General features: G+C 30.7%; 2 protein-coding genes and 1 pseudogene across 3 annotated transcripts; 2 read left to right on the top strand and 1 right to left on the bottom strand.

Moving 5' to 3' along the window:
* Positions 1-1,800: 1,800 nt before the first annotated feature.
* Positions 1,801-6,848, top strand: LOC113382213 (annotated as a pseudogene).
* On the top strand, positions 6,636-10,898 carry LOC113382212 (serine/threonine-protein kinase N-like). 2 transcript variants are annotated; one of them, XM_026620729.1, is made up of 12 exons: positions 6,636-6,840; positions 6,904-7,031; positions 7,110-7,354; positions 7,420-7,585; positions 7,649-7,906; positions 7,989-8,192; positions 8,711-9,013; positions 9,091-9,438; positions 9,542-9,913; positions 9,999-10,106; positions 10,469-10,609; positions 10,705-10,898. In XM_026620729.1, exons 2-12 carry the CDS (start codon positions 6,960-6,962, stop codon positions 10,846-10,848), a joined length of 2,361 nt encoding a protein of 786 aa, XP_026476514.1. In that variant the 5' UTR covers positions 6,636-6,840; positions 6,904-6,959; the 3' UTR covers positions 10,849-10,898. The 2 variants fall into 2 exon arrangements, with proteins under 2 accessions (XP_026476514.1, XP_026476515.1); XM_026620730.1 differs by having other exon boundaries at positions 6,637-6,840; positions 8,750-9,013.
* A 4,265-nt stretch (positions 10,899-15,163) lies between these two features.
* On the bottom strand, positions 15,164-16,032 carry LOC113382214. Its single transcript, XM_026620732.1, has 5 exons — positions 15,955-16,032; positions 15,810-15,884; positions 15,665-15,746; positions 15,425-15,596; positions 15,164-15,350 (listed from the first exon to the last, which is right to left on the bottom strand). The coding sequence occupies exons 2-5, from the start codon at positions 15,819-15,821 to the stop codon at positions 15,164-15,166; spliced, it is 453 nt and encodes a 150-aa protein (XP_026476517.1). The 5' UTR covers positions 15,822-15,884; positions 15,955-16,032.
* Between the last annotated feature and the right edge of the window lie 1,283 nt (positions 16,033-17,315).

Below are 17,315 nucleotides of genomic sequence, written 5' to 3' on the forward strand. Positions count from 1 at the left end.
CTCAAGTGCATAAAAGTGTTCTGGCACTGATAGTGTGTTATTAGTAATGAGAGCAATCAGTGAAATTTTAAGTGTTTGTTTGCTTTTTGTTCGAGTGTTTTAATTTAATAGTATGTGTGGGAAATTAATTTTCATCTTCTCATTTTAATTATCTGCAACGTCTGTTATATTTATCGTTACATTTACTACATTTGCAATATGACCAAAAATAAATTTTATATGATTTAGACAGTTTAAAAAATAATTGCCGATAGTTTTTTTCCCCCGTTTTGAAGTTTTTATCCATTTATTTGCTTTCTTTTAGAAGTTTTAACTCAGTTTCTTCTTTTATTACATTTACATTTATCAAAAGCGGAAACGAATTTATTCTATCGTTTTTATGATATTTCAGTGATATAATAATTAAACCCATTGATTGATTTTAATTTTCAAAGCTTTCTAAATGATTGCGTAATGCACATACAATGATTACACGCTTTAAAAAAACAAGATATTATTTAAATGTTTATTAATTTAAAATCAGGACCTGAAATCTACAAATCATTTAAAGAATTTTGTGGTATTTTTACAGTGGTTCACACACCTGCATTATTGCACGTGTATAGTTGTGGTTTAATTTTGGCTAGTCAGTGGGCAATGGCTCAGTTTCTTCATATGTATATCTTAGTTTTAATATTGAGAAACGTCGTAGAAAATCCCACCATTATTCGAAGATGATACTGTAGGAACGTAATTTGCTTATTTATAGAACAGTCAACATCAAATTATTGAATTTTCCTTATAGTTTTATTCATGTTTATATCTCACATCAAAATGTACTTTCAAGTGTGTAATAGATTAAAAAAAAAATCTTATCAAACTCGGTTTGCTTTCCTCAAACTTATTTTATTATAGAAATACCATTTATTATACAAATAAGATATGTCTTAGTTAGTTATTGCCATGAATATAATTTATCTATATGACAGCTATAGCTTTTACTTAAATTGTACGACTTTTTTAGCAATTTACGTCAATTTATTTATTGTGATTTTTTTCCACTGTTTTGTAAATCATTTCGTTTCATATTTTTGAAAAAGCAAACACACATGCTATTTTATAGAATTTTTGAAGAAATATTTTCATGGAGAATTCCAGAGTCCCAAATGGGAAACTCTAATATTCTACAGCATCTGGCTTACATCTCTAAATTGTTGAATAAACATTCCAATCTAGTTTCGATATAAATCGTTAGAAATTGTGCTAACTCGAAGGTTTGTCTTAGAAGCCATTTCTGAATGTGTAACTAGTGCGTTCCGCGTTCTAAATTTATATTTCGCATATATTTAGAATCCTATCATCCTGCATTTATCGCGGTTTGTTTGCCCTACTGGGTCATATGTTGTCACTTGGTCAACATTTTTTTTATAAAAAAATTAGTTCATAAGTTCTAAGATAAATAGTTCTAGAAACTAATTGAGAAGATGAAAATTTGATTTAATTGTATTAAAATTTACAGCTAACCACTTGGTAACTGGTTGTGTTTGCACGTTTTTTTTTTAATTAAAACGTTTCTAAATAACTATATTTCAAACAAACAATATAGTGTTATTTAGTGCAAGGGTGAGGACTGTTGTTTAAGTTATTTTTACATCAAGTTTGTTTGAATACTGAAACAAAGTTTTTGAAGAAAGTCGAATCACATCGAATCGAACGAACGCTGAGGATAATGATATCTCGCATACAATTATGACAAAATTTAAATCACTTCCAAAAGAACTCGTAAAGAAAAAAATCTATGCAGTGTGCAATACGTGAAATATGTTCAACAGACCAGAAATAACAGCGGAATGGACGGTGCACGCGCAAGTCACTATATCTCATCCTGGACAGGAAACAGAACAGGAAGCGAAAAATCCATCAGAAGATGGAAATGTCCGGGTAGTTTATTCTTGGCATGGGCACAGTGGAGATGACTCAGGTGGTGCAGCTGCCACAGTATTGAATCCTACTACTGATAGGTACGGTTTCAATCGTGGTGGTATGACGTTTTCTGTTGTTCCTCCTTGCAAAAGTAATCAAATGTCCGATTCTGGTTATACAAGTGAAAAGCCTGCTTCTTTACATTCGCAAGAAAAGAAATGCAGGAGCACTTGTAATATAACACTGACAACGCCTCATGCTATGCAGATGGTGCCATCTATACCTAATAGGAGAGCCTTTAGTCTGAGATGCCCATCAAGTACAATTTCTGAAAATGTAACTGCAGACACCATTCCTAAGAGAGCGAATACTTTCACCACGCATTTTTGCACAGAGTTACCGGAGAGAAGGGTCGAAATAAGAGACGCTGCATCCCAAAACAACCCCTATTCCAACGGAAGCGGATACTGAAGATGAAAGGGATAGGGCTGAAAGCGTTAGAAGGAAGAATAGGGTTTATGCTAGGAGAAGGCACGAAACAGATTCCGTCATACTAGGGTCGAGGAATTCTCGATCGGTTAGTCTACATAGAAATCAAAATTATTCTGTTTTTTTTATTTATATTTTATTTATGTTTTGTATTTTTTCAGACCCCTCGACGATTATGCCGTTCTCCTGCATCGAAATTATTATCATCTCCCGAAATATCAAATTTGACTGTACAAACTCCGATCAAATTAAACGGAAAATCAACCAATTTACCTCAAACAGAATCGCAAATTTCTAAAACTTCCGAAGGAAACTCTAGTTCAGATTCTCGAAACCGCGCACAGTGCACATAGATGTTTATTGCACAGGTTCCGAGATTGACGATGAGGAAAATATAGAGAAAATAGTGAGAAAAGCTCTAATAGTGAAAATGACGACAGCATCGACCCCACAAACGGTGTTTGAATCAGAAAAGGTACGTGTTAGTCATACAAAGATATCAAACCCAAGAACTGCCAAGAGCTTGGATGATGCACAAAGGAGGTATTAAACCGAGTTCTTCATCTGGATATCCCTCAATGGCATCTTTTCGTCTACTATAGCAAAAGGTTTGAGCGCTTCAACGATGTCTTCTCTGATGAATTCTGGAAGCAGACTGGATTCTCTAGTCATGCTACTTCTTGGAAAGATACAACAACGTCGGATATGGAATCTTTATTGAATTCGGCACCAAATAGCAGACCGATAAGTATGGCACCAAGTATTGACAGCTTTGATTACGAAGACTCTCTAGATAAAGAACGTATTCAAGCTTTAGACCGATTGTTATGGATTCAGAGTAAAACTTGGAAGTCGCCTGATGTAGAGAGAAAATTACGATCTAAACTGCAACATATAGATAGTGACGAGAGTAATGAAGAAGAAGACGAAGAAACTAGTAGCTGGATATTTTCTAAAACAGATGAAGACAGCCCTTGTAGTATTGTAAGCAGAGAAACTGATTTATATAGGCCGACATTGACACAAATGAGTAGTCAGATATCTTCCATGGATGCCGATGAAAGAAACTGCATTCCTGGAGAACATATATCTTATTATAATATACACGAGGATAAATTTGATGTAATCAATGCAAATTTGAGACCCAGTTCAGATACTATATCCAAACTGCTCCAAAGTCCTGGTGTGGCAACTAAAGTTCAGAATCCTGAAATTGAATGTGGTTTAACAAGCTCAAACATAAATATTCCTCAGTTCAACAAGGAAAGTATATTCCGAAAAAAGATAATGATTTACAACATACACAACAAAGTACTATTAAACCTGCAGTAAATAAGGGCTTTGTTCATAGATTGACTATCGGTAACACTGGCGCTGTCAAAGTTGAAGAATCAGAAAATAGCATTCCTGAAAAGGAATCATCTCGTTCAACATCTCCATTTATTAATACATTGCCAGGGTACTTCACTGGCCACCTCGAACGTGCAAGGCGTTTCGGAAATGTTATGGGGACGTTGAAAAAACCTGGCCATCATGTTGGTCCTGCCAAAAATCCTAATTGCTCTTGTGAGCATTGCAAGAGGTGGATGTCAATGGGGGGTGCAACCAGGGGGCGAGCTTTTAGTGCTGGTGCTGTACAAATTCATAGACCATACATTCGTCGGGACAGCAAAGAAATACGAGCGAAGAACCAGAAAGTGTCAGTTTAGGGTGGACTGATTTGTGATAATATAATTCACGACTGAAGGGAAGAAAATTCAACGCATATAAACGTGTTTCGTATTTCAATATTCATAATATCATTTGTAATAATTATTTCATCAATATATTTTGTATCATCTTAATATAAAACATAGTAATCGAATTCATAAGAATCTTCATGTAACTATTCAATTAATCATTTCATAACAATACACATGAGACTCAGTTGAATATTATCAGATTCGTTTTGATACAAATAATTATATTCTTTCGCAATTAATGAATCAATTCTAATTTTTGATTTAGACAATATTTTATTAATAAACTGTATCTGGTGGCTGGTTCAACTTATACATTATGTACTATATCAAAGAAATCATTTTGTATATTGATTATTAAATGTTTTATTACGATTTTTGATAAAAATAGTATCGCATATCGATAAAATGTTTATTAAATGTATTTATTATGAGAAATAAAAAAGTGAATAATATATGATTATTTTGTGCATTTCGACAGACGTTCACAATCGAAGCGTTCACTGTGGGTTTGTTAATCTGTACTAAAAAATAACTCGACTGGTTCTGCAACAAGTGCCAAACAATTTTGTTGACTATTTTCAAATAACTTTAATGTCGCTATGGTAAATACTATACATAGTAAATCGTGTTTAAGTTTGAATAAAAATATTGCCATTGCAATTAATTGATAAGGGAAAAGTTTTTTCTCGGAGGATTACGGAACTAGCTTGTTGGAGCAACTACATTGATGTTATATAACAGTTTTCTGCAAAGCAATTGTTCTCACTTGTTTTATTTTCTTCCCATAAAATAACAATATAATAATTGTCTTATTGTTGGGTGTATATTTCTTGTCATTTGCGTGTTTTATTCAATGCTCTGTTGTATTATGCATATAATATTTTTGTCTACGAATTTTTTAAACAATAATTTTTCTATTTCAATCATTTTATTAACTTCCCGTAGGGTAAGTTATTGTAATGGGCCGAAAATCGGAATTGAAAATTTTTACATTTCTCGACGTTTTGAAGGTTTCTGAACGTTTTGGCATACCTCAAAAAAATGGATGTGTGTGTGTGTGTGTGTGTGTGTGTGTGTGTGTGTGTGTGTGTGTGTGTGTGTATGTATGTGTGGATACAAATTTCCAGTCACGTTTTAGGGCGCACGGATCAACCGATTTGAATGGTTCAAAAAACATTCGATTCCTATTGATTGGGAAAAGAGCTGATTAGTTTTTGGCAAAGGCAGGTTCAGCCGTTTCGGAGATACGGAGCAAAGAATGCAGAAAATAGAAATCGAATTTTTGAGCGAACGGAGTATCCGATTTGAATGATCTAAAAAACATTCAATTAGTAATGATTGGGAGAAGTGTTTATTAGTTTTTGGCAAAGGCAGGCCCAGCCATTTCGAAGATACGGAGCTAAATATGTAAAAAATGGCAGTTTTTGAGAGAACTAAGCGTCCGATTTAAATGATTCAAAGAACTTTCTGCTTGTCTTAACAAAATAATTGATTTTAAAAAAAAAAGTTTGTTCAATTTTTTTTTTTTTTTTTTTTTTTTTTTTTTTTTTTTTTTTTTTTTAGTATTTTGTATATCGAAAATATTTCAGATTTTATTTTTAATTCTGACTATAGTTCTAATATACTTTAGAAATAATTTCAACTCTGCAATTCGGTTTATATAATTCTTATAAATATTACACAATGTTACAATATTTATAATAATCTATTTGAAAACATTCAGTATTCCTCGAACATTTCGTTACGGTGCGGGAAGTTCCAGCAATTTGCCTTAAGGCACGATGCCATAATTGCCTCAAGACAGAATTCCACTTACAGCTAGTTTAAATATTTTTCGGTACATTGCTACATTACGTTTTACTAAACTATTAAAATATCAATAAAAATATTATCACAAAGAGAAAAGACAATCACGGGTTGCTTTTTAATCAATAATAAATAGAATGCTCGAGATGTAGTTCAGATTACTATTCGAACAAAAATTAAAAAATTACATGCGTATTTAAATGAATTTAAAATAAAATCCCAGACAATATCACACGTAATAAAACTACTTTATTTTTTTATTTGATATTATTTCTCTTAAAAGATTTAGATTAGATTCTGACATTCAATCTCTTTTCTGAGACAATTCACCTTGAATTGATATGTTTTTTTACAGTTGTGATTTTTTTATATTTTATATAGCTTTATGAAAGGATTATAAGGCTTTAAACGGCTTTTTTAGTTAATTCTGCGCGGCATGTTGTCTTGACAGAACAACTTTCTCAGCCTGGCTTCATATTAGTTAGATTTTTTTTCTAATTTTGAGCAAGATCTTTGTAAATACAGTTATGAATAATTAATAATTTATAATATTATAAGTCGGTGGAGTGCAATAGATTTATTTTACAGTACATACTTGTTCTAATGCATTATATTAGTAATACAACTTGTTTGTAGGTACACATAATATTCCAGTTTTAATGTGAATTTTTCATTCAAAGAAAATTACATGGTAATATTTATAATTCATTTTTCTATTAGGCTCAACAAAGTCTCCAAGAATCTAGCCGTAAGTTAGATTTATTGAGAAAATCACTCGAATTGCGGAGATCCGAACTTCCACCTGATTCACCGGCTGCTAATCAACTCAAAAATGAATTGCAGCAAGCGCAGGCTTCAAGTCCAGGACCTGTCACATATACACCACTTAGACCGCTTACAGGTTTTTAATAATATATTTAGTAAAAAAATACTTCATATATAACTTACATTTTTGATGAAACAGGTGGTATCACGACGAATAGAATACAAAGCAGTTTCATTCACGGAGGTGTTTCCAATATGAATAGATGTGCTGCAGTAACTGGAAAATTAGAAGTACGTTTAATGGGTTGCCAGGATCTCCTAGAGGATGTTAGTATTATGGTTTCATTACTATTTATGTACTTAATTATAAATATTCAGTTGTAATTTTTAATCATCTTTTTCTAGGTGCCTGGTCGATCTCGGCGTGACAAAGATGCCGTTTCTTCTCCAACAAGCAGTAGCAGTGGAGGCGGTGGCGGAGGCGGTGATCTTCGATCTTTTGTCAAAGGAGTTACAGGAAGAGGATCAAGCAAATCGTATTCCGTAAAAGATGAAACAAGTCAAGATATAATGGCCGTTATAAAATTGGATAATCAGACTGTTGGGCAAACCAGCTGGAAGCCGTGCTCCCAGCAGGCATGGGATCAGAGGTAAGTAAATAGTAAATGTAGTTCGAAGTTGTATTTTTATTTATATTAAAATTACAAATTTACAGATTTTCCATAGATCTGGATAAATCTCGTGAACTGGAAATTAGCATTTATTGGCGTGATTGGCGTTCTTTGTGCGCAGTTAAATTCTTGCGCCTAGAGGAGTTTATTGATGATATTCGTCACGGTATGGCTTTACAACTTGAGCCACAGGGACTGCTTTTTGCGGAGGTAAATATTGATCACTAAAATTATGAATTTTAAACTTTTTCGTAATCCTTTAATTTGTTTCAGATAAAATTCTTGAATCCTATGATATCGCGTAAACCAAAACTTCAAAGGCAGAGAAAAATATTCAAGCAACAAGTGAAAAATATTCCACGAGCTAACCAGATGAACATCAATGTAGCTACATGGGGTAGATTGCTGAAAAGATCTTCCCCGTCCATTCAAAACACAAGAAACGATGCTGTTCCTGGTGTTCAACCATTGGCCGATACATCGCTTGCAGAAGATAAGGCTGAAACACCTGGTGAAATTCCTGATATGCAAGTGAGTTTTAATTTATTCTTATCCCTGATTTTAAATTTTATATCTTATTTTTATATATTTCCATAAATGATTTGTTTCTCAGGCTGCTGGTTTATCTGGTGCTCGTCCATTAGGTGTCACTACACCTCAAACAGAAACTCAATTTATGCCTCAAATCCAGCAGCATCAAACTCCGCCTACGCAGCATTTACTCCAACAAAATCAATCTCAACTACCAGTTACTCCCCGTGCAAAAAAACCACCAGCAGTTTTACCGCCAGCATTGCCGCCGAGAATGGACACTGAGGTAGTAGTTATTAATGTTATATGCTTTTATTCAAATACTCAAGTAACTGGTGTGCGGTTCGTATTGCAATATGCAAGAAGTCTTGCTAGGTGCAAATACATATATTATCAGTTTGAATTTGATGTTACTCTTAGATGAATGATCAATTATGATGCTAATTCTCAATTATTACTGATAGAATTTGTATAACACAGTGTTACAAATATATAACGCTTTAGTAAATGCTGCTTGATTAATATATTAAGACTAATTAAATATGTTGATATTATTTTTTTTTAAGAATTCTTTTTGCACACGCCTTTGTTTTTGTAATCACGTTCAGATAGCCAGTTTTTATCCTTTCAATTAATTAATTATTGTATTTAACAATATTTTACAAATTATAAACATGCACACTATCTGAACACAATGTTTACCTAATCACGCTCATCACTAACAGCTTTTTGTGTTGTTTTTGTTTCTTCCTTGTTGGTTTTGGTGGTCCCTCCCTCCTGTGTGTTGTATTCGGGCTTTCATAGTTGCAAAAAGCACTCAGAGAGTTCGACTTTTTGAATCAGGAGTCAACGGCGACTTCTCCAATTCATCCGATGAATCATCAGTTTGGAAAAATGACGATTGAAAATAAAATCCCTCAAGCTGTCGCCGCCGTTCCGCATCCTCATGATCTGAATGAATATAGACCAGATCTTTTAAGACCAGTTATTTCAACGCATCCTTTAGTTGTTTCTGGTTTCCCAATGCAGCCAGGATCTGTACCACCTTCTCCGATTGTTGAAGTACCACCGTCGCCACAACCTTTGGTCGAATTCCCAGAAGAAGAGGTAAATTTTTACTAAATACATAGATGTTGAATGGTATATTTTTTACGAGAGACTGAATGATTATTTTTATTTTTTAGATAATTCAACAATATGAAAATCAACAAGCTGCAATTGGCCGTAGACCAGGACGACCTTTGGAATATCGTGATAGCGCTTATGAATCGCGCAGACATTCTCAATATGCAGGCATGTCAATGGATCAATTCCGTTTGCTGAGTGTTTTGGGAAGGGGGCACTTTGGAAAAGTTATATTGTCACAATATCGTCACACTGGAGAATATTTTGCGATAAAGGCTTTAAAGAAGGGAGATATTATCGCAAGAGATGAAGTTGAATCACTGCTATCAGAAAAAAGAATATTCGAAGTCGCCAATACGATGAGACATCCGTTTTTGGTTAATCTTTTTGCTTGTTTTCAAACGGAGGTTAGCAAATCAATATTTTTATCTATTCAATGGATTTTATTTTAATTATTCGATTCTAAGTGTAAATTATGAACTCATACATATATATAATTTTTTTTTCAAGGCTCATGTCTGTTTCGTTATGGAATACGCGGCAGGCGGCGATCTCATGATGCACATCCATGCTGACGTCTTTTCGGAACCTCGTGCAGTTTTTTACGCAGCTTGTGTGGTTTTAGGTTTGCAGTACCTTCATGAAAATAGGATTGTTTATCGTGATTTGAAACTAGATAATTTGCTTCTGGACACTGATGGTTATGTGAAAATTGCCGATTTTGGATTATGCAAGGAAGGAATGGGACACGGAGATAGAACAGGAACTTTTTGTGGAACGCCCGAATTTTTGGCCCCTGAAGTTCTAACTGAAACTTCGTATACAAGAGCTGTGGATTGGTGGGGATTGGGAGTTTTAATATTTGAAATGCTTGTAGGAGAGGTAAGTGAAAAACCGGTGCATTCTAATTATATTTTATTTTGGTCAGTTTGTTTTCGAAAATTTAATGTGTGTATTGATTTACCAGTCACCTTTCCCGGGAGACGATGAAGAAGAAGTTTTTGATTCTATAGTTAATGATGAAGTACGCTATCCTAGATTTTTATCATTGGAAGCAATAGCAATAATGAGAAGAGTAAGTAAAATATGTTTATAATATTTTTCTTTTATTGATTTTATAAACAGCAATAATAAAATAAAGCTAATATATCATTTTTAAAACAAATGTGCAGAAATCACTCCAGTGAGTGGTACTCTAATTAAGGCCCTATGGCCACGTTTTTTTAATATCCTTATAGCAGAACTGGTCTCAGTAATTTATTTGAGTTATCGACAAATTGCTATACATGTTACTGCTTTTATCCTTATTAATCGTCTATGTATGGTTTTGGTAGTTTGAATACTTAGCTTTACAAAAATATATGTACAAGAGGATTTCTCAAAATCTAAATTATTTATGGCAACCACCGTTTCACCATGATAATTTCTAATTTAAAGCTGTTGAGAAAGAATCCTGAAAGAAGATTAGGATCAAGTGAACGAGATGCTGAAGATGTGAAAAAACAAGCATTTTTCAGATTAATTGTATGGGATGATTTATTACTAAGAAAGGTTAAGCCACCCTTCATTCCTACAATCGTAAGTATAGCATAAAATCTAAAGAAAAAAACTGAGTATTACACATTACAGTATATTTTGGTAATTTGTTTTAAATATCTTATTATAATTTCAAGACTTCTTTGGAAGATGTAAGTAACTTTGACGAAGAGTTCACATCAGAAAGACCACAACTTACACCACCTAAAGAACCAAGAATTCTTACAGAGGATGAACAAAAGTTATTCCGCGATTTCACATATATGGCTGATTGGTGTTAAATGTAATTGTGAATATTTCATAATGTTCTACAAGGTTTGTATATTATTTGAACTAGCAGGTCAGCTGCCAAATATATACATATATACATTTATATATATATATATATATATATATATATATATATATATATATAGAAGTGCCAAAACTTCTAAAAAGTTTGAAAGATTGCAATGCCGCAATTTTAAGCATTTTAAAATTGTTTGTTAAATATTTTATATTTATGGTGCTTCGAACCAGCTCCGTTTTTGTTTAAAAAGTGCCTTTAGAATAATTATTCTTGCCTTAATATTTTATAAATAAATCTGTTTGCTATAGAATCAGTTATCAAAAAAGGCAGCTATTGCAATATTGGAACTATCCGTTAGTTAGATATTGGTCTAATTGCGTTGACGCAGAAATAATTAAAAGTGAAAGCGCTGCTAACTGAATCACTAGTCCAGCAGCTAGCAATATCTTTTGAAATGTATCGTTTTTGCATGTATTTTGAATAATGTGTTCATAACAATAACATAGTGTATATGAAACATTTTTTTAATTTATTTCATTATGGTGCAGAAGATACATATATCTTCCTGATTCTGTTGTTTCTTATATCAGCATAAAATAATTTTTTTCTTTTAAGTATGTAAACCTGCTTTAGCATTATTTTTCATGTTGCTTAATATTTTGGGTATTTACCATTTTTCTTCATACTGTTTTAAGTTATGATAGCAAAACTTATTTCATATATCACTTTTTTATATTCTGTGATATTGAAAAACTTGGTTTATTTTATCTGAATGCAGAATTAGACATTAAATGTTAAATATGAGCAACACAACACTCAGATTTTTGCACACTTAATAATTACAGACATTTACCTATTTATTAATTACACGTTTCGAGACCATGGTATGCCATTTATTAATACATTATTAAATATTATATTTAAATTATATTTAATTTTTGAAAAACAAAAAACACCAACTATCTCGTACTATGATTGACACAGTACTAAACATGTGAATATATACAAAAAGATTTGAAAACAAATCTTAAGTGTCGAAGAAGATTAAGGGACAAGGTAGATATTATTATAATGTAAACAAAAGGAGTGCGCAATTGCATACTAAAATTAACAAATGTGAAAACAGATTAATTTATTGAAGAGAATTAGATAAATGAATGAAATTAATAAACAAACAAAAATTATAAATTATTAATGTTATTTATATAATGTTTTTTGTTTTTCAAAAATAAAATATAATTTAAATAAAATATTAAATAATATATTAGTATATAATTTTTACTGTCTTGAAATTACACTGAAGATGAGGCATACCAGGGTCTCGACATGTCTGTAATTATTAAATAAAGAGTGTGTAAAAATTTGAGTGTTGTGTTGTTCATATTTAACATTTAATATTTGTTCCACTCATATCATAAAATTATATATACATATATATATATATATATATATATATATATTTAATATAAATTATTTGATTATGCTGCTAGCTGTTCTACTACTAAGACTATATTTAAAAAAAAATAGCTATAACTATACAATGCAGAAATACAGTATTACTTTCACAACTTAAAAACTGTTTTTAGATAATTTGTCTTCCTTTAATTTATTTTTCACATGTAATACATGAAAGCATACTTGCTGTAAAATAGAAAATGTATATTCTGTGAATAATATAAGATTATATTGTTATTAGCCAGCAGTGTTATTCGGATTTGTTTATTAATCAAGTTTTATGTGTTTAGATATTATAGTCAATATTTTAAGTATATTATATTTGATCTACATATTTTATATTTTTTCAATAATAATCTTTAAATGCATACCATCATTGTAAATGCAATTAACTGGTAATTGAATATTATCAAAATATTGCCAATAGTATGCTCTATATGATGAAAATGTTTTAGTTTATAAATTATGAAGGTAAAAATATTGAATTTTATTTAACATGTTTTTGTTTGAGTACAAGTAGGTGTTCTCAAAATTATGCTTTTTAATATGAAGGATAATCTAATTGAAAACAGTGTATTCATAACAATGATTTTCAAGTTGAATGGAAAAAATTATACATATTTGTTTTATCAAGTCATTAAATACATAATGTTATACAAATATGAATGCATAGACATTTCTATGCTCTAATTTTGTGTTTGTAAAATATTATGTTGTAATAACTTAATAACTTATATCTTATTTTACATTAATTCATATAGAATTCGAACTATATTCTATATATTAATAAAATTGCAGATGCATTGTAGTGATAGTAATTTGATAGAAATATTTATATATAATACATAAATTTATGTATATAAATTAGCATACATACATGCATATATATATATATATATATATATATATATATATATATAATAACTGAAATCGCTTAGTATGACACCGGATATATTGACCGGCCGCATATATTGACGCAATCGTACTATAAAGTTTAGTTTTCATATAAAATTCATTATAAAACAATCAGATATATTGATTTTGCTTACATTGACATGACATGTAACTTATAATGACCCAGTTTAAAAAAAAATTATCCAGTTATAATAACCGCCAAGATTATGATGTTACATGATGAGTCTACGAAAGCAATTCCTATGTTTTTGCACACAATAGCACATGGACTGAATATAACTTTTAGGCACATATACGTTTTTTAATTGTTTTATACAATGTATTGTTACTTTTAAGTTATATTCAATAGCTTTTTTTATATATAACCTCTATAAAAGCTAAAATTGAGTGGGGTAAAATGGACCAGTTGAATTTTTACCCTGGAAAGGTGTAAACTGTAAAATAATAGCAAATAAAAAAATAAATTAATTAAATATTTTTAAATAAATAGTTATTCTACCTCTATTGATGAATATTTCTAATGAAATATAGGACCAATGTTATATACAGTGCTATCTTTGTAAAAATCTTACCCAAAAATTTAGTTTTTATTTGTTGAATAATGTAGCTCTTATTTCGTAAAACTCTTTAAAATTGAATATAATTGCATCTGTTCGCCGCCTGGCTGTCTCATTTTACCCTGCCTATACAGTAAAAAGGATAAGATGAAATTTTTTAGAAAAATAGTAAAAAAACATATTTCTTAATTAGGAATTATACGTCCCTTCGATGTCATACTAAGCGGATTCTACTGTATATGATTTGTGTGCATATACATGCGAAAATACATCTCACACATACATGTATATCATCCACATAATTAAGTTAAAATCTATTGATTAAATAATGATCATTATTCTCTTCATTTTAATCCCATCTCATTATGCACTTATTAAAGATATTTTAGTATTTGCACAATTGCAATTTTGATTTGTTGATCTTTTAAACATGCTGTCATGTTAAAGAATGGGCGTTATTGTTTCTGTTTTATATGAGCTATTGTTAATGGTTAAATTACATATATATGTACATATTTAAACATATTAATGAAAAATTTAAGATATATTTTTGGAAGCTTAAAGCGAAATAAATGGCAATGTTTTAATAATGATGCATATACTACAACAAATAAATATTGTTTTATTAATTTCCTAAAGAAGTTTAGGATTTTGCCAAAATTTCAGTTTTAGAATCGGAGAACTTAGATTTATTATTTTCCTGTAGGGTAAGTTATAGTAATCGCAAAATCTATATCTTTATGTTGCAAAGGTTTTTGAACATTTTGGCATACAATAGAAAAAATTGATGTATGTGTGTGTTTGTTTGTGTATGTGTATGTATGCGGATACAAATTTTCGTCGACGATTTCGGGAACACCGATCAACCGATTAGAATAATTCGAAAAACATTCGATTTGTATTGATAAGGAAACGTGCAGATTAGTTTTTGGCGAGGTCAGGTCTTGCCTTTCCGTAGATACTGGGCAAAAAGTGCCAAAAACGGTAGTCAGTTTTTAAGAGAACGGAGCGTCCGATTTTATCAATTCAAAAAACATTTTATCAGATATATTATCAGGTACATCAAATTATCAGATGTTTTATATACATTTAAATAATGTGTACATTTTGTGTAAACTTTTTTGGGTTCCGTACCAAGATTTTCCAGCAAAGTTGGGAAGTCCTAGCAATTTGCCTTAAGGCACAATGCCATGCACCTCACTAGTTTTCAAAGTTTTAATCGATTCATACATTTTAATTTTTAACATACTAAAATCGTGGAGGACTATGATATGATAAATGATTTAATTACAATAAAGATGACAAATAATATGTTTGAAAAATTTGTATAAAATTAATCGATCTGTAGTAAAAAAAGTGCTCTTAATTTATTAATTCTCTTTATTGAACATTTTCTTTGCATTCAGTTTGTTCGGAATATATTTTTCTAATATTAGAATATTGCTTTGCTCGAGCTTTCTGCAAAGAACTTTGTTTAACATCAGAATTTATTTGAAAATCTTGTAAACCTTCTGCAAATTCATAATAGACAATTGTTGAATCAGCTTCCATAATAGCCAAGATGATACTAAAATAAAAAAAGAAATTTGTTAGCCCAATGAGAAAAACTCTAGTATTATTTTGATAATGAAGCATAGTTACCGTGAACTTTCTAATATAAATTGAAAATTATAAACATCTTGCAAGCTGATTAAATCAGATGTCGATTGAGGTATATAAATATCATCTCTTGAATTACTGGAGTCTCGAGCAGTAATATATAATAAATCTAAATGTGCATTATATTTACAATTAATGTTGTACTTCAATTTTACTGTAAAAAAATATAAATGACATCATGGTTAGTTTTTATATGTGTTTAATATAAATATGTGTTCTAACCATCGCTTAGTTGTTGATATAAAATAGAAGCCATCTGAATCTTTCTTGCATTTTGACAACCTAATGATTTGATGTGTTCTAGCTAAAATGTAAAAAGAAAATTAATATTCTCTTTATTTGTATTAATATAGATACAAACTCTTACCGAAGAGTTCATTTGTTGTTTGGAAGGAGAGATTTGTTGTAGGCCGATTACATATAAAACTATATTTTGTATTCACTAAAATTATAAACATAACCTATTTGTATATTGTCACAAAAGTGTGAATTAAGGAGCAATTTTCTACAACCGTTTCTCCCGACAAATTCAACATGTTTCTCCCTGTTTGTCACTGTTGAAAACATTTTCGATCCCCTCCATATAATGAAATATATATTAACCGTAGATGTAGATGTAATATCGCACTATTTTACAATGTAAATAAAACTAGTGGGGTGGGTGGCATCGTGCCTTAAGGCAAATTGCTGGAACTTCCCGCACCGTAACGAAATGTTCGAGGAATATTGAATGTTTTCAAATAGATTATTATAAATATTGTAACATTGTGTAATTTTTATAAGAATTATATAAACCGAATTGCAGAGATGAAATTATTTGTAAAGTATATTAGAACTATAGTCAGAATTAAAAATAAAATCTGAAATATTTTCGATATACAAAATACTAAAAAAAAAAAAAAAATTGGAACAAAATTTTTTTTTTCAAAATCAATTATTTTGTTAAGACAAGCAGAAAGTTCTTTGAATCATTTAAATCGGACGCTTAGTTCTCTCAAAAACTACCATTTTTTACATATTTAGCTCCGTATCTTCGAAATGGCTGGGCCTGCCTTTGCCAAAAAGTAATAAACACTTCTCCCAATCATTACTAATTGAATGTTTTTTAGATCATTCAAATCGGATACTCCGTTCGCTCAAAAATTCGATTTCTATTTTCTGCACTCTTTGCTCCGTATCTCCGAAACGGCTGGACCTGCCTTTGCCAAAAACTAATCAGCTCTTTTCCCAATCAATAGGAATCGAATGTTTTTTGAACCATTCAAATCGGTTGATCCGTGCGCCCTAAAACGTGACTGGAAATTTGTATCCACACATACATACACACACACACACACACACACACACACACACACATCCATTTTTTCTGAGGTATGCCAAAACGTTCAGAAACCTTCAAAACGTCGAGAAATGTAAAAATTTTCAATTCCGATTTTCGGCCCATTACAATAACTTACCCTACGGGAAGTTAATAAAGATTAAAGAATACGTACCCATGCATTTCACACACACACACATATATAATATATATAAATATAAACATTGACGGGATATCGGTCGTAATAAAACATAATAAATAGAATGACATAAAACTATATATATTTATTAAATAGAAAAAATAAACTTTTGTAACAATTTTGTTATAAGAGAACATAAAACTATATCTATATATTCAATAGAAAAAATAAACTTTTGTAACAATTTTTTTAATAAAATCATATTAACATCAAACAATATTAATGTGACGGATATGATTGTTTATTTTTACACAAATAATTAAATCTAGGCTCAATTTGAGTTAGTGCAGATCGTAATAAATTTTCAACGTTTATTAATAATTAATGTGGAAAAGGCTGATTCTCATAAATATGTT

Source organism: Ctenocephalides felis, unplaced genomic scaffold (assembly GCF_003426905.1).
Source record: "Ctenocephalides felis isolate EL2017-DRISC unplaced genomic scaffold, ASM342690v1 CF-g0.4_SCAFFOLD_03358, whole genome shotgun sequence".
In the NCBI taxonomy this organism is placed as follows: domain Eukaryota; kingdom Metazoa; phylum Arthropoda; class Insecta; order Siphonaptera; family Pulicidae; genus Ctenocephalides; species Ctenocephalides felis.

Excerpts from the sequence above, each read along its gene's own strand:
- LOC113382212 (XM_026620729.1), top strand. The coding sequence starts at position 6,960 with ATGAATAGATGTGCTGCAGTAACTGGAAAATTAGAAGTACGTTTAATG. Across the intron at positions 9,014-9,090 it reads TCGAATTCCCAGAAGAAGAG|ATAATTCAACAATATGAAAA; the intron begins GTAAATTTTTAC and ends TTTATTTTTTAG. Across the intron at positions 10,610-10,704 it reads CACCCTTCATTCCTACAATC|ACTTCTTTGGAAGATGTAAG; the intron begins GTAAGTATAGCA and ends TATAATTTCAAG.
- LOC113382214 (XM_026620732.1), bottom strand. Across the intron at positions 15,597-15,664 it reads ATATCAACAACTAAGCGATG|TAAAATTGAAGTACAACATT; the intron begins GTTAGAACACAT and ends ATTTTTTTACAG. Across the intron at positions 15,351-15,424 it reads TTTATATTAGAAAGTTCACG|TATCATCTTGGCTATTATGG; the intron begins GTAACTATGCTT and ends TTTTTATTTTAG.